This window comes from Euleptes europaea, chromosome 13 (genome assembly GCF_029931775.1).
Source record: "Euleptes europaea isolate rEulEur1 chromosome 13, rEulEur1.hap1, whole genome shotgun sequence".
Classification (NCBI taxonomy): Eukaryota; Metazoa; Chordata; class Lepidosauria; order Squamata; family Sphaerodactylidae; genus Euleptes; species Euleptes europaea.
Genome location: NC_079324.1, coordinates 48,698,222 through 48,720,560, shown reverse-complemented (window position 1 = coordinate 48,720,560; position 22,339 = coordinate 48,698,222). Strand labels below are relative to the sequence as shown.

At 43.6% G+C, this 22,339-nt stretch overlaps 1 protein-coding gene across 1 annotated transcript in view; it reads left to right on the top strand.

The window, feature by feature from the left end:
* MED13L (mediator complex subunit 13L) overlaps positions 1-17,635 on the top strand; it is a 213,554-nt gene extending 195,919 nt beyond the window's left edge. Inside the window, exons 26-31 of the mRNA XM_056859322.1 lie at positions 147-305; positions 1,859-2,035; positions 7,725-7,876; positions 12,525-12,686; positions 14,551-14,663; positions 17,346-17,635. Of these exons, the coding sequence (XP_056715300.1) occupies positions 147-305; positions 1,859-2,035; positions 7,725-7,876; positions 12,525-12,686; positions 14,551-14,663; positions 17,346-17,478 (896 nt within the window). The 3' untranslated portion in view covers positions 17,479-17,635. The remainder of the gene's footprint in view (positions 1-146; positions 306-1,858; positions 2,036-7,724; positions 7,877-12,524; positions 12,687-14,550; positions 14,664-17,345) is intronic.
* Positions 17,636-22,339: the final 4,704 nt, after the last annotated feature.

Genomic DNA, 22,339 nt, shown 5'->3' with positions numbered 1-22,339 from the left:
CCTGCCAGAAATTTTGTTAGTCTTTAAGGTGCTGCTGGAATTCTTGCTCTTTTTTACGACTCATGTTGTGTTACAAGTATGACTTGAGTATGAAAAAAAAAATTCCCACAGGCCAGTTGCGTTTTACCTCTCTCTTCCTTTTCCAGACTGGAGTATCTTGCTTGGGGAGTGCTCTTTGCAGACAATCAGCAAGCAGCTGAAGGAGGTGTGTCGAATGTGTGGAATCTCATCTGCTGACTCTCCCTCCATCCTCAGTGCCTGTTTGGTTGCCATGGAGCCCCAAGGGTCATTTGTGGTGATGCCAGGTAATTCTTTCCTGTTGTCTGATGTTGTCCTTAGTGAGCTGTACAGGCATCTCCTGTTCAATATATATTTTTAAAGGTTTATTTTCAGTATAACAGTGATTTTTCCCCTTCCTTGAAATATCTTACTGGCACATGTTTAAGTACCATATCGTGATGTTCTGCATTGTGAAAATATATATAATATGAGGGCGTTGGACAGAGAATGGCTTTTCTCTTCTGAAACTCTGATAAAAACTTGAAATGTGTTGATCACCATTTCAGTCTGTTAGCATAAGGAAAGGTCTGTTGTACAAAATAGGGGGTAGGTGGAGGAAGGGTAAAGTTTAAAGAGCAGTGAAAGAACTGGCTAGCCTGCCAGCCGATTCACTAGACATTATGTTTTCATAAGGGTTTTATTCTTATCCTTAAAACTCTTCATGGCTTTGGGATCCAAATAATAGTTTCTCACAGTGTGACTCTGCACCAAATTCAGTCTGCTCACAATTTCTTCTGGTTGTCCCCCTGCCCAAGGCCATCAAGTCAGCTGCAGCCCAGACATGGGCCTTTTTGGTGGTGGTGCCATCACCTGTAGATCAGGCTTCTAGAGGATATTTGGAAGATGCCTTTCCTGGCGGGCTTTAGACAACAGTGCAAAACAATACTGTTTAGGAGGGCCTTTGATGGAGGCTGACATTTACTTGCTTTTTAGTTATGTTTCAGGTTTAACTGTGGACTCTTTGGTGGCTGTTTTGTTATTAACTTGATCTTGTGTGTTGTGCCTGCTTAGATGGACTCCGTGTTTGTAAGTCACACACATACACATACATGAACCTTTATTGGCATAATAACCATATTGGCAGATGCATTTATACAGGTGCCTTAAAAGAAAAAGAAGAAGAAAAAAAAAACGTGTTCCATCATGGAATGACAATTGGTTTAAATCAGTATATAACTAACATTAAAAAGGATCTCCTCATATTTCAAGCTAAAGAACCATCTGGACCCATTAATAACAAATACACTAATACATCTCTATGGTCATCATTCTTGTCCTATACCATCATTCTCTCTCTCTCTCTCTCTCTCTCTGTCTGTCTCTCTGTCTCTCTGTCTCTATGACAATTGCAAGTCACTTGTTTGTAAGTTACTTTCAGCCTCCTTGAATGGGGGAGAGGCCAGAACATAAATATAATAATAAATAAACAATGTGTGTGTCAAATGCACACAATCGTTACCACTTGCTAAAGCTCACATTGGTTGGGTCTCCATGACTTACACTCTGTGTAAATGGGCTTTCTGTGAGCAGTCTTATCAACCATGCAAAACAGGCGGTGAGCCTGGAGGAAGGACAGATGTGCCATTGTGATAATCACTTCTAAACATTCAGCCTGCACACATTTAAGGTGTGTATCTTTGTGGCTATAGCTGCCAATCCCATAATCACTGGGGATATGTTGAGTTCACATTCAAGATCGGTGTTATTGGCAATAATCTAAAGTTCATACCTGTATGCATGATCGCTCATTTGCAATGGTACCTGAGCCCTGACAGCTGTCTTGTGCTACTGTTCAAAGATGCCGTCACCATGGGTTCTGTGTTTGGCCGGAGCACTGCCCTGAACTTGCAGTCGTCCCAGCTGAACACACCGCAGGATGCCTCCTGTACGCACATCTTGGTGTTTCCAACCTCTGCAACCATCCAGGTCGCTCCAGCGAACTATCCAAATGAGGATGGATTTAGCCCTAATAATGGTAAGTCAGAAGGAGGTGGGACTGATTGCCCTTTGGAATGTGTCACAAAGCTTCTGCCCTCACACTCCCGTGAATGGTCCTGCGGCCTTGATGGAACCTTCTTGTCATTCACTGAGATGTGGAAGATTATCAAGATTTCCTTGAACAGATTGTTATGCTCCAGTGCTCTTGCGCCACTCAGTTAGGAGGCCCAGATTGATCAGTATCTACAGGCTGCATGTACCAAGCTGTCTTGGTGGGCTTGATGGTTACTGAGAATTTTCTTCTCTTAATATTAGAAAAAAAACAGCAACCTCCAGGCAAATATTTATGTGGGTTTATAGTTGGCTGTTTTCAATAGCTGGCATCATACTATTCAGATAGCATGGCTTAAATTGAATTAGAACAGTTAGAGCGGTTCCTCAGTGGAACAGGCTTCCTCGGGAGGTGGTGAGCTCTCCTTCCCTGGAGATTTTTAAGCAAAGGCTATGCTTATTTAAGCATCAGCAATGCTTATTCTATGACCTCAGGCAGATCACAAGAGGGAGGGTATCTTGGCCATCTTCTGGGCATGGAGTAGGGGTCACTGGGAGTGCGGGGGTAGTTGTGAATTTCCTGCATTGTACAGGGGTTGACTAGCTGACCCCTGGTGGTACCTTCCAACTCTATGATTCTAGTTCGGCTGAGGCCACTCAGCAAGCATTGCAGCTAAGTGGAGACTGGAATCCTGATCCCCCCCCCCTTTAGATGTAGTGCTCACCACACCTCCCCAGCTCACATTTCATGCAGGTTGTAACACCGGGGTCCCAAAGTGGCTTACAACATTCCCCCCCAACTCTGTTTCAACCTTGCATCAACCCTGTGAGATAGGTCAGGCTGGGAAAGTGTGCCTGTCCCCTGGTCACCCAGCAAGCTTCCATGGCAGAATTGGCATTCGAATCTGGGCCTCCCAGATCCTAGTCTGACACTCTAGTGACTACACCATGCTGGCTCTCAGTAATAGAACTAGTAATGGTCCGGAGGAGAGCATTAGAGCTACCTGGGGGTGAGCAGTTTCAATAAGAAAAAAGGTTAAAATTATTGGTTGCCAGAGGGATGACACTGTTAGGGAAGGGCTGTGGCTCAGTGGAAGAGCATCCACTTTGCATCCAGAAGGTCCTAGGTTCAGTCTCCAGCATCTCCAGTTAAAAGGATCCAATAGTAGGTTTTGTGAGACTCCTGAGACTCTGGATCACCATTGCCTATCAGAGGAGACAATATTGACTTTGATTGCCCACAGGTCTGATTCAGTATAAAGCAGGTTTGTATTGTAAGCAAGGTTATAATTAGCTTTGTCAATAAACTACAAAATCTTTCTTCAGTGCCTTTCCAAAATACGGAAGCAGTTACAAGGACAGTTCTTCAAGCTTGAAGAAAGTTGCAGTGTGGATATTCCCCACCACCTTTAAATTAAAAAGCCTGCTTTGATCTGACACTGGAACTCAGTGGGCCTCTCAGGGAAAGCCTAATCTTAATACATACGTGCCACTAGCCTTTCACAGCCCCAGAATCCTGCCTGAACACGATGTTTACAAATATTTAACCTGTATTAACCCAGCCTTCAGGGCTTCACATGCTAATTGGAGCCGTGTCCAAAGGCTAGCGTTTTCCAAAAGGGTGTTAGATTTAATTTTCTCAACCTGTTCTGTGTTTAATAATTAAAAAAGCTTTGCAGCTATTAGCTCTCTCATTTGTGCCTTGGAGGCTAAGCAGAACACGGTGTGGTTTCTACTCTTTGTGCAGGCTTGGAGAGGGTAGTTTAATAAACGGGATTAAATCACTTGTGGCTGCCATTTGCTGCTCCTTTTGGCATAGGAAGATGCACAATAGACTCATATGATGGAAATTGGCCCACTTCCAAAATGTATGGAGTAGCCAAACTTATACCCTTCTGGAGTTTATCAGGAAGAGTAATTACGACCTGGCTTGTGTGACTGAGTGAGGAGGACGCGGTTCCCTTCACGCTGTTAACAACACCAGGTTTCTTCATCAATCTCAAACAGAAGGACAGGGATGGAGAAGTGATTCTTCTCCAAGATGTTTTTTTCCCTTCCAAAGGGTCCCCATGTCAAAGATCTCTGGCACTGAGTGTGTAGGCCTGGCATGGGGAGCCAGGGAGCGAATGGGTGTCTTGCTGGTGTACTGTCCACCCAGCTTACCAGCTGACGCCCTTCTGAGGCTGTCGCTAACTGGGTGGACTGCTCCTCTGCCCCAGTCCTCTCTCCCCCCTCCCGGTATTCAGTTTGCCCATGTTCACCCATTCAGAGTGAGGGCAATGTTTTTTTGTACTCAGTCCAGATTGGCTTCATTAAATCATCATACTGCCTGTGTGACCCCCTGATAGGTGAAGATCCAGATAGCTTGGGAGAGAGAAGAAATTTTAACAGCAGCTGCTGATCAGGCAAAATGCTACTATGAAAGGAATTAATGGTGGAGATGAGGGCTTTCAGTCTCCTTGAAAGTAACATTTAATAAAGACTTACTTTGAGCTGCAAAGGTTGGTCTCTGCTCTGTCTTGTACATTTTATTTTTGTCCCCCAATAGTGCCTTTTTGTACAGGTTTCAGCATATCATAAAGGACGGTGCCTCTATAGCATTAGTGTCATAGTGTGTAAAGTTATTTTGTTCCCTGTGTTCAAATTACTAACTTTCCATCATCTGAAGCAGTCAAGTAATGATAACTCTGTCTCAGATGACTGAGCAATAAGAATGTATGTTTCATATGCAGTTTTCTTGCTTTAACAAGAGACCCATTGCAAATAAAAAAATATCTTTTGAGACCTGTAAAGTGTCACAGCGTTTCTGCATCAGTAAACCAATGAGCAGTCATAGTCATTTCACACAAAGTTCTTTTAGAAAGAAAGAAAAAGATTACTTAACACACTTAATAGGCTGAGCAAATGATTCGTAACCAAACCGAGAAGCAGGCAGAAATCCAGCAAGCCAAAGTCTGTTTGGAAAGTCAGGATCTTTGTTGGTGCTTCTCATCTTGCAGAAGTGGCAAGTTGCTTATTTAAGGTGCAGGTGAGGATTTTGCCTCCTTTCAGGGACAAGCTCTGTTGATCCCCTTCACTTTTTATGGCTCTAGAAGTGTCTGTCACAAGGAAAGTAGGTGATTCCTGAAGCACTTAAGAAGAAGCCTGTTGAACATTGATGATTCTCCTCCCACTCCTGTGTGAGCCAGAAGTTGCAAAAGCTCATTAAGCTGCCCAATTTCCTTAGCTCCAAGTCAGTTTGATGTGTAATTGTAATTGTATTCTATCCAGAGATGATGAAATAATCAATAATACCCCCAAGGAACTCAAACAGAGCCTTTGTGCAGACATTACATCTTTACAATGTTATACTCTGCCAGTGATGCAGAATAAAGCTAATTTGCTCCAACATTCAATTTACCCTGCATACTTTTATGACCACCTAGTCCCATAGAAACCTATCCAACCATTACTACCATCTTTAGGGGCCCTGCTTCAGGTGCCCCCTCTATCATTGTCTTCTGACTGCAGGTGAACATTTTCTGTTTCCTTAGGTCTTCCTTTACTGACCCTCATTCTTCTTTGTTTCTAATTGCTGTTTTCATATAGTACTGTTTTAAAAGTTGTTTGGAGAGGGGATGTGGCTCAGTTTGTAGAGCACCTGCTTGGATGGCCCCAGGTTCAATCCCTAGCATCTCCAGTTAAAGAGACTAGGCAAGTAGGTGATGTGAAAGGCCTCAGCCTGAGACCCTGGAGAGCCGCTGCCGGTCTGAGTAGACAGTACTGACTTCGATGGACCAAGGGTCAGATTCAGTAGAAGGCAGCTTCATGTGTTCATGTTCGCCACCTTGAGAGCCCTACCTAGGCAGAAAGGGTGGGATACAGATGTTTTAAATTAAATAAAGAAATCCATTGTTGCAGTTGGATTGAAGTGAATGCTTAGAATATTTTAAAATATATATTTTTAATGAACTCCTCAAAAACAGCTCTTGTATAAAAACATGCCCTAGCTAGCCCAATCTCATCAGATTTCGGAAGCTAAGCAGGGTCGGCCCTGGTTAGTATTTGGATAGGAGACCACCAAGGAAGTCTAAGGTTGCTGTGTAGATGCAGGCAGTGGCAAACCACCTCTGTTGAAAACCTTAAGGGGTCCCCATAAGCTGGCTCCAACTTGATGGCCCTTTCCACCACCACATGTCCAAACTCTGTTGCTCGACACCCCCGGTTTACCTCACCAGATTTCAATGGTTAATCCCAGTATTCACCAAAGGGTGTGATGAAAATAGTTCCGGGCAGGACTCTACAGTGTCGGTAACCATTCCTTTGAGTATAGCCTCCTTATAGAAGAGATTCTGCTACCTCTGTTTATATGAAACAGTTGTTGTCAGCTTCTTGCAGAGTATAACAATATGAAAAAAGAAGTTAGCAAGTTTCAAGCCAGTTTTCACCCAATAGCCTTGGTTAAGCTGCATGTTAAATCATGGCTAGTACACTGGTGAGTAGGAATGCTTTCTTTCCAAAACACGATATCAGTAAGTCATAGAATCATAGAGTTGGAAGGGATCACCAGGGTCATCTAGTCCAACCCCCTGCACAATGCAGGAAATTCACAACTACCTCCCCCCCACACCCCCAGTGACCCCCTATTCCATGCCCAGAAGATGGCCAAGATGCCCTCCCTCTCATCATCTGTCTAAGGTCACAGAATCAGCATTGCTGACAGATGGCCATCTAGCCTCTGCTTAAAAACCTCCAGGGAAGGAGAGCTTACCACCTCCCGAGGAAGCCTGTTCCACTGAGGAACCCCTCTAACTGTTAGAAATTTTTTCCTAATGTCTAGACACAAACTCTTTTTTTATTTTATTCATTTTTAATTGAGGGTACAGAAAAAAGAAAAGGAGAAAGACAGGGAAAATTTTACAATTCATACTTTGCCCATGCCCAAGCTAACTCAGACCGCCTATCTTATACCCCATAGTAACCTTTCTTATCTTAACTCAGGATTTAACAAATATTCCAAAGATGAATTCAAGCAGAAGTGGCAGCCATTCTTTGATAGATATGTGTGATTTAATAATTTTTTCCTTAGAATGAAATGGGTTACTGGTATTTTAATTTTACAGCAGGATAGCAGAGGTAACTAAGATTCAAAAAATTTCTTGTCTATAATTGATATAACTTTATAATGGAAAAACAGGCACAGCTATTAATCAAAGTTTATGTTTATAATAGTCCATTAGTCAAGACTTATATAAATAGATTAGTTACTAATTATTAGACAGGAACTCTTGATTTAATTTCAACCTGTTGGTTCTGATCCGACCATCTGGCGCAACAGAAAACAACTCAGCACCATCCTCTATAATGACAGCCTTCAAGTACTTGAAGATGGTTATCATATCCCCTCTCAGTCTTCTCCTCTTCAGGCTAAACATACCCAGCTCCCTTCAACCTTTCCTCTTAGGACTTGGTCTTCAGACCCCTCACCATATTTGTTGCCCTCCTCTGGACACTTTCCAGCTTGTCCACATCCTTTTTAAATTGCGGTGCCCTAAACTGAACACAGTACTCTAGGTGAGGTCTAACCGGAGCAGAGTAAAGCAATACCATCAAGTGTCAAGTGGAATGCAAGGAGTGCCATGTACCATATGGCAAAGATACCCAACCTCTTCTTTTGCCTTTATTTCTTCTTTCAGATGACATGTTTGACCTTCCATTCCCGGATGACATGGACAATGACATTGGAATTTTAATTACTGGGAACCTCCACTCATCTCCAAACTCGTCCCCCGTCCCTTCCCCTGGCTCTCCTGGGTGTGGAGTAGGACCATCTTTCCAGCATAGTCGGGTAAGTGGCTTTAACTTAACAAGCCAAAGTCATGCTGTGGCCGAGGGGCTAAACCTTTTAATGACTCAGCTTTCTATATCAGCGTTGCTTTCAAGCTTTTTTTTCTTTTGTCTCTCTCCCTCCGAGTTCAGTCCCCAAGGAGCTTTTTGTAAAGAACTCTGTGTTGCTTCAGGTAATACTGTGTACATTAATTAATTCCTGGAATCCAGCAGCAATCATGATAGTTTAGCATTAAGCCGATTCTTCCACAGTGCACTGAGGTATCAGGAAACCATATGTAAGGACTTTGTTCTGGAAACGGGGCTGATTTAAGCCTCAGCAGAAGAGTTTTCGTAAGAGGAGAGGGTTTTTCTGCTAATCATAAAACCACACTTCGGAACACAAACTCTCCAGGTGCTGGAGTTTTATGCAAATTTTGTTTTCTTAGCCCAGGGTGCCTGCAGCTCAGTAGTTAATTTTACTTTAAAGTGGCTTTTAAGAGGCTTCTTCCAACATCAAAGCTTATTTAAAATGCAAATTAATTTTGTTAATTTCAGAAAGAAAATGCTTTTCTTTTCAAAAACCGTAAACTGAGCATAATGTTGGGGGTGTTTAGTGGAGTTCACCACTTGCCGTCTCTGTGGTGCAAAACACTTCACGGGGGTTATTATAAATGTCCACAATCCTTTGCTGGGGAAGCTCAACGAGACTGCAGGCAGCGTGCTTTTAACAGGATGGCAGCAGCAGTAGGACTTAGAGTGTTTTTGGTGAGCGTACACGTTGCTTCATCTTCTCTCCAAATAAATGGAGGATAATGGGGGTAATAAAGTCAGTGGAAGGGTTCTGATGTTGCTCTCCTGAGTGATTTCACATCTGTGAGTTTCACAACAGCAGCAAGAATAACATCTGTTTCCTTCTCCCACTCAGAACTGAATGACGTTTTAAAGTCTGAAGGTTATGGATGTATTCCAGTGACTGGTATTGAAGGGGGAGGGGCCATGGCTCAGTCGTAGAGCATCTGCTTGGTATGCACAAGGTCCCAGGTTCAGTCCCCGGCATCTCCAGTGAAAGGGACTAGGCAAGTAGGTGATGTGAAAGGACTCTGCCTGAGACCCTGGAGAGCCGCTGCCAGTCTGAGTAGACAATACTGACTTTGATGGACCAAGGGTCTGGTTCAGTATAAGGCAGCTTCATGTGAAGTGGTCACTGTTCACTTTGTCCAGGTGTTTTCTTTTTTTTAGCACAGCTACTCCTTAGCAGTGGCTAATATGTGGATTTATTTTGGTTGGCAAATAGGAATTTCTCTGGCAGTTGCTGTAAGTGGAATGTTGGAAATTAGAATCTAAGTAAGTGGAATGTTGGAAATTAGAAATTAGAATTCCAGCTTGTCCAGGTTGTTAGTGGTTCCTACCGAGTTGTAGCAATCTTTGAAGATTGTTCTAAATATTTTGTGGCAATTCTGTGTTGCTTCAGTTTCTACTACGATGAGATGAGTGATCAGGGAGCTTGGAAACCTGATGAGGCCTCTTCTAGGCGAATGCCTTTTGAAGCAGCGCTGTTTAACCATTAACACAACTCTGGTAATTGAGGTGTAATTTTTGTTTTTACAAAACCAGCAGTGTGTGATCATCCCCCCTTCCCCCAAGGGAGGGCACCTCTTCATCCATAGCCCTTGTAATTGATTGCCCAAGTTTGCCAGTGCGAATGCTTCCATAGCCTGCTGTTGGATTTTCATCTTTGGCATGTTTTGAGGCACATTAAGATTTAATGTGAGGAGGAATGGATTATTTTGAGAATTTGCACCGATAGCTTGATGCATAAGGAAATTCTGCTTCAACATGACCTCTCCTGGAGGGGACAGGGGGAGATTTTTTTCAGTAAATGGTAGATCCCTGTAGAGCTCACATATCTCCAAAATATTGCAGACTGCAATAAAAGTTTTACTTCTGCTTAGTTTGTTGCTGCGGTCATGTAAGAGCCCTGAGAATTACTTTCTCTTCCATGTGGAAATACTTATTACACTGTTTGAACATCGGAAGAAAACTTGTCTCCATCTTTCCGCTACCAGTTGGTGCCAAGTCCTTTCAGCAGTGGCAATCTCTGTCCCAGCTGATCCCTGGGGGTTGTCAGTGCCCACTTTCCTTCTCAAATCTCCAACAGTTGGTGAACTTAGAGCCCAGTCCGCTTTGTGAAGCCGATACAATTCACAGTTTGTTTTAGTTCACTGATTTGTATGGTGCAATCATAGGCATAATGCCCACTTAAGGCAACTCACAAATAAAACATAAGGGACGATAAAACCAGCATAAAATAATAACAAACAAAAACTAGTAAAACAGAAACGAGGAGCCCCATGGCACAGAGTGGTAAGCTGCAGTACAGCAGTCCAAGCTCTGCTCACGACCCGAGTTCGATCCCAACTGAAGTCGGTTTCAGGTAGCTGACTCAAGGTTGACTCACCTTTCCATCCTTCCAAGGTCGGTAAAATAAGTACCCAGCTTGCTGGGGGTAAAGGGAAGATGACTGGGGAAGACACTGGCAAACCACCCCGTAAACAAAGTCTGCCTAGTAAACGTCGGAATGTGACGTCACCCTATGGGTCAGGAATGACCCAGTGCTTGCACAGGGGACCTTTACCTTTAAAACAGAAACAGGAGAGCATAAAACCAGTACAGCTAAAACCCAAGGATAAAATCTGGGTTTGTTTTTTTTCCTCAGAGGACTTCAAGAGTTTTCAGTTGCCTGCAGTGAGGAAGCTAGGGAAGGGGGAACTCAGAAGACCATTGGGTGGGTCCCTACCAGACATACCTATGACTATGCAGGTTCCTTCAGTAGAGCCACCTTGGCTAATCTTGCCAGGAGTGAACATGCAGGTGGAGGCAATCCTTTTGGCATCTTGTACCCAAGCTGTTGAAGGCTTTAAAGGTCCAAAACCCACCCTTTGCACTCAGTCTGGAAACATAGTGGAAGCTACTGCAGCTTGTTCAATATGGGTGTCAGTGTCATGGTTAGCTGGGATCAGGGAGAACCAGGTTTGAGTCCCATCTCTGCCCTGGAAGCTTGCTGGGTGACCCAGGCCCAGCCTCTGTCTGTGTGTCTCTCTGTCTAACCTGCCTCATGGAGTTTGTGAGAATAAGGTGGTGGAGAAGAGAACCGTGTGGGTCCCCATTTGGGGGAGAAAGGTATAAATTTCAAAAAGGTTAATTTCAGCAAGCCCCAAGTTAACCTTGTGGCTACTGCGTTTGGAAGCAGCTGCAGTTCTAGATCCTATTCAAGCTTTGCTGGGGTTATATGTTTTCACTTTCGATTAAAAAAAAAAGTATTCCTTGTCAGTTAATAGAGCTATTCTATGCTTTTTTGGGGGGTGTCTGTGAGTGGGCAAGTGGGCTGGGTGTTGTCTTTGGTTGCCCACAACATAGTGAAAGCTATTATAAGCATTTATCATCATTGACTGTTGTGGGAGATAAGAAGTTGACTGGGCCTTGTCATAAGCCGCTTCTGTTCTCATCTGTTGCATACCCATGGAATACTGCTTCTTGTTGTTTCCTTTGTAAAGACTGCATGAGTGCACCTGTAGATAATGCACACTTCTTTCGAGTATTAAGGGGGGTGGTCAGGAATTTTGGAGGATGGTTTCTCCAGAGGGAGAAGCCATGGCTCAGTGGTAGAGCATCTGCTTGGCATGCAGAAGGTCCCAGGTTCAGTTCCCAGCAACTCCAGTTAAAGGGAGTAGGCAGGTAGGTCATGTGAAAGACCTCCGCCTGAGACCCTGGAGAGCCGCTGCCGGTCTGAGTAGACAATACTGGACCAAGAATCTGATTCAGTATAAGGCAGCTTCACGTGTTCATGTGAGATGCCATTTCAGTTCAGACTAGGTGTTCCCAGGTTCTGTGGCCCTTCCCCCCATTATAAGAATGCAGCCTCTTTTTGGTACATGAAAGTATTGGGAATATCTGCATGTTTAAATGGAAGAAAAACAACGCAAAGTCACCTCTTCGTTTCAAGAATTATCGTGTTTCCCTTATTTCTGAAATTGACAGAAGCTGCTTGCCTTCCAGTCTAGTCCAGTTATAAATTTAAATTTGTTTTTTTACTTAAATAGTAAAACCATTGACTGCTGCTTCAGAGTTTGACCTCACTTTGCAGTATGATCAGAATTTCTACCATTAAACCATCATGGATGTTTGTTATACACAACTGCATATTCTGTGTAGCTAAAATAACCAGAGTGATACATGTAATGTATAGACCTGCCTTGATTGCAAAGTGTCAGGTTGGTTTGAAGGAAATAAGACAGCTTACCGTATCAGCCTATACAGAAATCCTCAAGTATCAACTAGCAATGAGAGACCACTGGAACCACTAATGTTTCTTGTCCTGTGCGCTTTTCTAGCTCTAGCGTGTGTTCTCTTGAATTAGTTTAGAATGCTGCAAGAATAAGAAATTGGGGAGGGGGTTATATTTGCAATATTCTGGGGGAAGGCCAATATTGGCTGGGTCATATGCCGGTTTCTATCATCAGCCTCTGCCCAAATCATGCCAAGGGATGCTCCTAACCACAAGCCAAGTGGGTTTTGTCTCTCCTCTCGCCCCCTGCTATTGTCTTGCACATGCTCCCAGATGACTTGCTTTTGATGCCTGACTCACTTTCCTCCTCTTGTTTCTCCAGAGCCAAGGAGAACGTCTCCTTTCCCGGGAAGCTCCCGAAGAGCTGAAGCAACAGCCTCTTGCCCTGGGGTACTTTGTCTCTACTGCCAAAGCTGAGAACCTTCCTCAGTGGTTCTGGTCATCCTGCCCGCAGGCCCAGAATCAGTGCCCCCTTTTTCTGAAGGTTCGTGGAGCACCTTAACACTTGCTTGGGGAGTAGAGAAAGTCCTGCTTCATTGACATCCATCACCAGAATACAGCCTTCCTTGATCAGCAGTATATTCAACTTCCACTGCTTATGCTGCAGGCCCCCTTCTTACTGGTTTCCATGAGACTATAGCAGCGTTTCTCAACCATTTTAACCTTGTGGAACCCTTAAAACAATATTCATGTATCAGGAAACCTCTACATATGATTACATATGATTAGCTTACTCATCACTATTTCTTGTGGAACCCTTAGCGATTTCTCTATAGACGCTGGTCTATAGAGAATGGAGAAGAACTCAGTGGCCCCCAGCACATGCTTTGCATGCAGGAGGTTCCTGTTTCAGTCACCAGCGTTGCAGACTAAAAGGTCTTGGCTAGAGGGGCTGAGAATCTCTGCCTGAAGCCTTACAGTGTCACTGCCTGCTGGAGTAGCGAATGAAAGGTTGAATGGACCCAAAGGTCTAACCCAGTATGAGGTAGATCACGATGGGTAAAAGCCATGTTAGTCTGTCTGTAGCAGTGAGAAGGCCCAGGCTAGCCTGATCGTGTCAGATCTCAGAAGCTAAGCAGGATCAGCTCTGGTTAGTATTTGGATGGGAGACCACCAAGGAATACCAGGGTTGCTGTGCAGAGGAAGGCACCGGCAAACCACCTCTGTTAGTCTCTTGCCATGAAAACCCCAAAAAGGGGTCGCCATAAGTCGGCTGCGACTTGACAGCACTTTACACACACACAGAGCAGTAAAAAAGAGCAAGAGTCCAGTGACACCTTAAAGACTAACACAATTTCTGGCAGGGTATGAGCTTTCGTGAGCCACCGCTCACTTTTTCAGGTACAGAAATTTTGTTAGTCTTTAAGGTGCTATCAGTATAAGGTAGTCTTGTTGGCTGATGGAAGGAGACAGGAAAAAAATGTGTCTGAGCAATTTTCAAGCATGGAACGTATGGCTTTATTTACTTCTTAGCTCAGGGTGGCTTGTATGGGTTTTTCCCATTTTTCTTCTCATAAGAATAATTTTGGAGAGGCTAGGCTGAGAACAGGCTCCATCCTTATGGGGTCTGAAAGCTGGTCTCTCCATAACACATTAGCAGTCTAGAATTTGTCCTGTGGATGACACATCTTGTCTATTGGCGGGCTAAAGTAGTGGTTGGTGCTTATAACAGTCCTCTTATAAAACCCAATCTGGGAGGGGCGACAGCAGTTGAGCTGCTTTCTGCCAAAGTAGGAGGATGATTGCAGTAGCACAGTCTGTGTTCAACACCAAGCTCTGCTGTCATGTGATGTCCTTGTGCAGTGCAGTGTGCTGGGCAGATCTGCAGGGGCTGTGGCTCATTGGTAGAACATCTGCTTGGCATGCAGAAGGTCCCAGGTTCAATCCCCGGCATCTCCTGTCAAAGGGACCAGGCAAGTAGGTGATGTGAAAGACCTCTGCCTGAGACCCTGGAGAGCTGCTGCCGGTCTGAGTAGACAATACTGACTTTGATGGACCAAGGGTCGGATTCACCATAAGGCAGCTTCATGTGTTCAAAACGATGGGACCTTGGATGGTTGGTTTTTTGGGCTCCTCCACAGCCATCCTAGTTCATATAGTACAGTTGCAAACTCTGGTTGAAGACTGCCCTCAGCAGTGTTTTTAAGAACGTTTCAGAAGTATCTTTAGGCATTTGAAGGACAGATGCTGTAATGTTGAGAGGAGCAGTCGGTAGGTTACAGCCCCAGGAAGATAAATCCCTTGGGTCGCCTGAGGGGTGGTGGGTGGCTGATTAATAGTAGCCATGTGATTGTCGTGAAGGAAAAATGTTACCCTGTTGCATGACGTGTGCCTTCTTCCTCAACTAGGCATCCCTGCATCATCACATCTCTGTAGCACAGATGGATGAGCTTCTCCCTGCCCGGAACTCACAGAGGGTTCCCCACCCCTTGGACTCTAAAACCACGTCAGATGTCCTGAGGTAACGGATCTCCAAGTGCTGCATTTTTCATATTTCCCTCTTCCCCTCCCCAGTCCTGTGGGTTGCTCTGGATGATTTAACCAGCTTTTGTTCTTGGAAAATCTCTGCTCATTTTGAAAGCCTTTAAGGGCTCATTCATAGAATCATAGAGTTGGAAGGGACCACCAGGGTCATCTAGTCCAACCCCCAGCACAATGCAGGAAACACACAACTATCTCCCCCCACCCACCCACAGTGACCCCAACCCTCCCCCCGCCATGCAGGATCCCACAATCAAAGCACTCCTGACAGATGGCCATCTAGCCTCTGCTTAAAGACCTCCAAAGAGGGGGATTCCACCACCCTCCGAGGCAGCACATTCCACCGTCGAACAGCCCTCACCGTCAGAAAGTTCTTCCTAATGTTTAGGTGGAATCGCTTTTCTATTAGTTTAAATCCATTACTCCGTGTCCTAGTCTCTGGAGCAACAGAGAACAAGCTAGTTCCCTCATCAACATGACATCCCTTCAAATATTTAAACATGGCTATCATGTCTTCCCTCAACTTTCTCTTCTCCAAACTAAACAAACCCAACTTCCTAAGTCTCTCCTCATAGAGAATGGATTCCAGACCTTTGACCATTCTGGTCGCCCTCTGGACACGCTCCAACTTGTCAACATCCTTCTTAAATTGTGGAGCCCAAACCTGGACACAGTATTTCAAGTGAAGTCTGACCAATGCAGAATACAGTGGTAGTATTACTTCCCTTGATCTAGACACAATACTCCTATTGATGCAGCCCAGAATTGCTTTGGCCTTCTTAGCCGCCATATCACCCTGTTGACTCATGTTCAGTTTGTGGTCCACTAAGACTCCCACATCTCTTTCACATGTACTATTCTTCAGACCTTTGCAGGAGGGGGTGGGGTATGTGAGCTTCAAAGGAGGGGATTCGGCCTTTTTCTGTTGGGAGATCCAAAGTATTGCCGCGGTGGGAATCTCTGGTCCTAGCTGCCAGGTGATGCATAGGATGAGGGCTACGGCAGCAGTTGGTGCTCCCGTTCCATGGTTAAGGAAAGCCTGTGCTTTTCTTCCTGGGAAAAGACTCCTTCAGGCCTCAGAGAGAAGAGCAATTTTTTAAACTTAACGCCTGGTATATTCTTTCAAGTCAGAGAAGGACTTGTGAGCTTCTGCTGAAATCTCACCATAAAGGTTTTGCTCTTGGAAAAAGATAAACTCCTCTTTTGGCTGTCAGATTACATCACTGCCTGTCTTTAGAAAGCTCTCAAGATTCCACCAAGTCCTAAGCTCAAAGCCCCCCCCCCTCCCCGTAAGCAAACGGGTTGCCAATCTCCCGGACTGGTTATGGCAACCCTAACAGATGCGTGCAAACACCAAAGCGTTTATTCAGCTTCTGAGTGGTGGAAATGCTGCTGTTCCTTGGTGCCCTTTTTTAAAAAAGTCATATGGAGACACTCTGAATTTAATGAAATTTGACTATGTGATTGAGAGCCAGTGTGGTGGGTTGGTTAAGAGCGGTGGTTTGGAGAGGTGGACTCTAATCTGGAGAACCGGGTTTGATTCCCCACTCCTCCACATGAGTGGCGGATGCTAATCTGGTGAACTGGGTTGGTTTCCCCACTTCTGCACATGAAGCCAGCTGGGTGACCTTGGGCTAGTCACAGTTCTCTTAGAGCTCTCTCAGTCCCGCCTACCTCACAGGGGGGTGTCTGTTGTGGGGAGGGTAAGGGAAGGTGATTGTAAGCCAGTTTGATTCTTCCTTAAGTGTTAGAGAAAGTCAGCATATAAAAGCAACTCTGCTTCTTATGTCTGAAGCCATTCAACATGAGGGAAGCTTTTTTTTTGTAGCTTAAAAAAAGAGAGGAGAAAATGGTGCAGGAGCGGGAAATTCAATTGCTGCTGGGATTGTGTGAAACCGCATCAGCTGTAGTAACAGGTGTGGTGATTTCATGAAACCTTTTGCTGCTCTCCTTCTCATCCTCACCCTGTTTGGAGCACACACAAAAAGTTCTAGAAAGAACTTTTGGCTCTACATGAATCCCAGTTCATAGAATCTTAGAATCATGAAGGCCATACAGGCCATCTAGTAAAACCTCCTCCTTAATGCAGGATCAGCCTAGAGTATCCCTGACAAATGCTTGTCCAGCCTCTGCTTAAGGACTGCCAGTGAGGGAGAGCTCACCACCTCCCTCGGTAGCTGATTCCACTCTTGAACTACTGTTACTGTGAAAATTTTGTTCCTAATATCCATCCGGAATATTTCCACCCGCAATTTAAACCCATTCTTGCGAGTCCTATCCTCTGCTGCCAACAGGAACAAATCTTTGTCTTCTCTCAAATGTGGTACTGCAGAGGAGGAAACCATTTAATGGCATGACATCATAGAATCATAGAGTTGGAAGGGACCACAAGGGCCATCAAGTCCAACCCCCTGCACAATGCAGAAAATTCACAACTAACTCCCCCCTCCACACCCCTAGTGACCAGAAGATGGCCAAGATGCACAATGCCCTCCCTCTCATCATCTGCCTAAGGTCACAGAATCAGCATTGCTGACAGATGGCCATCTAACCTCTTCTTAAAAACATCCCCTTTATGGACCTGGGAAAACCCTTGCCTCGGCCAGCAGCAGCTAAGAGCTTGGTGTGCCTTTCTTTCTGACTCCATCTCTCTCTCCTGCAGGTTTGTTCTAGAACAGTACAACGCACTGTCGTGGCTCACATGCAACCCTGCAACTCAGGACCGCAGTTCCTGCCTTCCTGTCCATTTTGTGGTGCTCACACAGCTATACAATGCCATCATGAATATCCTTTAATGGTGAAGAAGCGCCTGGCAGGTCATCCCCTTCGACTTGAGAAACGTGCCATGGCCTTGTAAGGGTTAGAACTCTCCTTCTCTTCAGACCAGCCTCAAAGGGCCCCAGCCTGTGCTTTGTTTTCGCCACAAGAATGGAAGGGCCCCCTTCAGTGTTAGGAGTGGAGCGTGTGGGCACTTTGCCGTCAGGAGCCTTGGACAGTGGATGTATTACAGCGTCATCAAGCCAGTGTTACTTTGGTGGCCGAACATTGTGGAAACTCGGGACCACAGAGAAGATGACATTGTTGCTGGAAGCACATGTGATCTTTGGAAGCAAATTAGCGCTGTGACCAGTTTGGGTGGCCCGCCTCTGAAGATGTTCTTTGAAAACAAATAAGATGGGACTTTGGCTACGAAGGAGAAGCCGACTGTAGTAGTTTAAGAACATGGGATTTTCTGTCTACCTGGAATTCCTGTCGGAAGTGGATTGGGATGAATGCCTGCATTTAATACCTGTCCATGTAGATATGAATGGTCTGGAGATATTCTAAGTTTTTTTTAAAATTTATTTATATAGGGGCTATTTTAAATTATAGAGGACCAGGTACAGTAGGTGATCCAGCTCCGTTCTGCTCAGAACTATTTATCGACATACCTCTCGCTCTTCTGGCCTTGAAAAAAAAGGGGCGAAACCCATTAAAAATCCAAATATCAGTTTTTGGAGGAGCAAGTTGGCAAGGCCTTTTATTTAGGAGCTGCCAGTTTTTAGGGGACATTTTGGATTAATGAAATATTTCTGTAGCAAAGTTTAAATAACTCAAATGAATGATAACATGATACAGGACAACTGAGAACAGTGGGGAATTATAACCCATTTTAGAGTCCAACATTAAGGCAGATTGAAAGGTGAAATATCAATTTGGAGGAATTTGTAATAAATTTCAAAATTATTCCTAAAGCCTGGGTCATCCGTAAATCGGGTCAGGCTAGTCCCCAGTACGTATCGGATACAGTACGTATCGGATAATACTTTTTTGTTTACACTCAAATCAGTTTAAAATCTGGTGTGTTTTTTCTGTCTATAGGAAAAAATATTATTTCAAAGAAATAATTTTTTAACGTTATATCATTAAATTAGTACTTGAAAGTGAAGCCACTGTGGTGGAAAAAAATGACTTGGTTTAGTTAAAATGTCTGCCATTTTAAAAAAAAGTTTAAAGCAAATCATAGTATTTTTGTGACTCCTTAATTCTAGAATTTGAGAGGTTTATTATGTAAACTCCCATTTCTGGTGTTCGTTTGTTGCACTGTGCGGCAGGCGCGGGCTGCTTCTGAGAGGAGTCATGCAAGGCCATCCTTGGAGAATCCTTGGAGAATACTCTTAACCATTTTTGAAGTTCTTCCAAAAGTCTGTCTTGTTCTGGTTAAAAAAATAAAATTAAAAAGTTCTATGGATTTTAAAAGAAATATTTTTCTTGAAATGACGATGTAACATTTTAATCAAATTTATTATTAAAAATAATAATAATCCCATGCGAGAGTGAGGAAGGACTGGTCAGAGGAGGACCCTGTAAAAAAAAAAAAAAAAAGGATTGTTTTATCCTCTGCTCTAGGCCGTCCGCCTGGGGAAACCTTTGCAATGTACAGGAGGAGAATCAGATATATCGAAACCATTTGTATCTATTGTATACAGTGTAAAATTGATTTTAAGAATATTGCAGTGCTATTTTTTCTTAATCAGAAAGGAAAATTCTCAAGGCCTTTTGAAGAGCATTAAAAAGATGAAGATTGTAAACTTGTATACAAAAAAAAATTAATGGTGAGGAAAACTATGTAAAGGCATCTTTTACTACTTTGGGCTAATTTGTTCCCAAGATTCACCTGAACTTTGGATTCTAGTTAGCTTATTTTTTTTTCTAATGGGGTTTTTTCTTCCCCAGTGATCCAGTTCTAATGCAAAAATTAATATCCCCCCTGCCTCCCAAATGAGGGGAAGGGGCAGGTAAGGAGTTGTTTTCATCTGGTGTTGCTTTTATTTAATTTTTTTTAAGTTAAGAGAAAACTGGTAACATATTTATACATTTTTGTGCAAAAATAAATGAATGGCAATAGATTTTAAAAGAAGAAAAAATCTTATGTACTTCAGTGTGAGAAAAAAAATCTGTATAATATTTCCCTTAAATATGCATTATTTTACTTGTGAGTTTTTTACTGAATTAATCTGAAAATGTACAAGCCCTGGCTTTCCTACAGAGTGAAAAAGTTATTTTATTTTTTTTAATTTCTAATTTTGGAAATCATGCAGAAATCAGAATTATTACAGTTTGAGCAAAATGGGTGGGGTGGGGGTTGCGCAGGGGGCGTCTGGCATGCTTGTATGTATATTTCCGAACCTTTTTTTAATGTAAAAGCTGTACATTTCTTGGAGAGTTCTGTTTTTTGTTTTTTTGTTTTTGGTTATTTCTTGAGCATTTTGCAGTGAGCCTCTTTTGTATCTAGCCAACAATTTGAAACAAAACAAAACAAAAAAAGAACTATGTGGTTCATTTTAAATCTACAGTATATCGCTGGTACAATACACTAAAAAAAGACTTTGATAAAAAGAAGAAACAATAATAAATAAAAGACCTCCATTTTAAATGTCATTCATATATACCTTGTGGATGAGAGCTATATACTTTTACACACTTTTTTAGATGAATAAATTATTGAATTACTGAAATCTGAGTGTGGCTTTGCAGCTTATTCAAATCAAATCATCTTTATTTTGATACAAGATCAGCTCTGAATAAAAAATAAATGTTAGGTTAAATAATTAAAAGGAAAAAAAGGTGTTAATGGTTCTTGGAGAGATTATTTGGAGGAGGAAAGAGCTATGGGGTAAGATTTTCAGTCAGCTGTTTTCAAATCCCACAAGACCGAAGGAAATTTTTGGCCACTTGGGCGGTTATCTCCTGAGAGGAGTCTGCTAAGAGAAGGGAAACTTTAGCTTCTTCACATCTCCCAGGAAAGGTTGACAGTACGGGCAGAATATACTGCGATCTTATATTGTTGTAAAAAGGGCACTGCAGCAGAACATGTTCTATGGTTTCCACTTCCTCTGTTTTGCATGGGCATAATCATTAGTAAAAAGGAATACAGTGATACCTGCCTTCTAGGAGGGCTGAAGGTACGACATTGAACCGTGCAAGAGCAAAGGCCCTTCGGTATTTACATATTTCCAGGAATCCAAGCTAGTCTTGAAGTTTATTTCTCTTGGGTAATTTACAAGTTTCTTGTAACCCTGTCCTGTTGTGGTTTGGCAAAGGACAAACAGCAACTGAAAGTGCTCTCTCTCCTCATTTGGACCCAGTATTGTTTGTGCTGAGCTCAGCGGCTCGGGCAACATCAAACCAATGTTTGGTACTACGGCGAGTGAATTTCAAAGGAGTCTTGGTCGATCCCTCCTCCTCCTTCATATATATCCAAAAATTCATAATTTCTCTTTAACTTGGACCCAACAGATGCCAAAGGAAGTATTTTTTCACACAACGCATAGCTAAATTGTGTAACTCCCTGTCCCAGGATGTGGTAATGGCTGCTACCTTGGAAGGCTTTAATAGGCGAGTGGATATGTTCATGGAGTAGCTATTCATGGCTACTAAATAAAATGGATACTAGTCCTGATGCATACCTATTATCTCCAGGATCAGAAGAGTATGCCAAATATATTAGGTGCATTGGATCACAGGCAGGAGAATGCTGCTGCAGTCGTCTTGTTTGTGGGCTTCCTAGAGTCATCTGGTTGGCCACTGTGTGAACAGACTGCTGGACTTGGGCCTTAGTCTGATCCAGCATGACTTTTCTTATGTTCTTATGCCATTCATCACATCTTTGGTCTCATCCTCCAGGGTTCTCCCCCGCCCCATCAAGTCACATCTGATTTATGGTGATCCCTGGTGGGGTTTTCATGGCAAGAGACATTAAGAGGTGATTTGCCATTGCCTGCCTCCGTGTCACAACCTTGGTATTCCTTGGAGGGCTCCCATCCAAATACTTGCCAGGGTTAACCCTGCTTGGCTTCTGAGATCTGACAAGATCCAGCTAGCCTGGGCTATCCAGGGCAGGGCAGGGCTCTTTATCCAGGCCCTCAAACTGCAGACATAAGAAATGAAAGGACAAGATCCAGACCAATTCATCCTGCCCACATACCTGAAAAGAGGGGGCTGGTGATCCATCCCTCCAGAGTATTTAGACTTTTCTTTGGGCTTGTCCAGAGGAGGGTGACCAGAATGGTCAAAGGTCTGGAGTCTCTATGCCCTATGAGGAGAGACTTAAGGAGCTGGGTTTGTTTAGTCTGGAGAAGAGAAGGTTAAGGGGTGACATGATAGCCATGTTTAAATATTTGAAGGGATGCCATGTTAACGAGGGAACTAGCTTGTTCTCTGTTGCTTCAGAGACGAGGACATGGAGTAATGGATTTAAACTAAGAGAAAAACGATTCCACCTAAACATTAGGAAGAACTTTCTGAGGGGGGGGGGGGTTCGACGGTAGAATGCGCTGCCTCGTGGAGCGGGGTGGAGTCCCTGTCTTTGGAGGTCTTTAAGCAGAGGCTGGATGGCCATCTGTCGGGAGCGCTTTGATTGTGGGATCCTGCATGGCAGGAGGTTGGACTGGATCCAACCTTGTGTGATTTTGTGATTTATTCCGCCCCCCCCGCCCCCCAAGTATATTCCTGAAGATAAAATAACTTTGCTTTTCATCTTCATGCTATCTCTTCTAAGAGTCCCTTCAGCTCTTTCATACTTCCCCAGGTCTACTGATTCTCTGGCAGGTTTCCATGTTTATTGCATCATAAGGTAGCTGCTTCTCCAAATCCTTGCTGTGCCCGTAGTTTTTA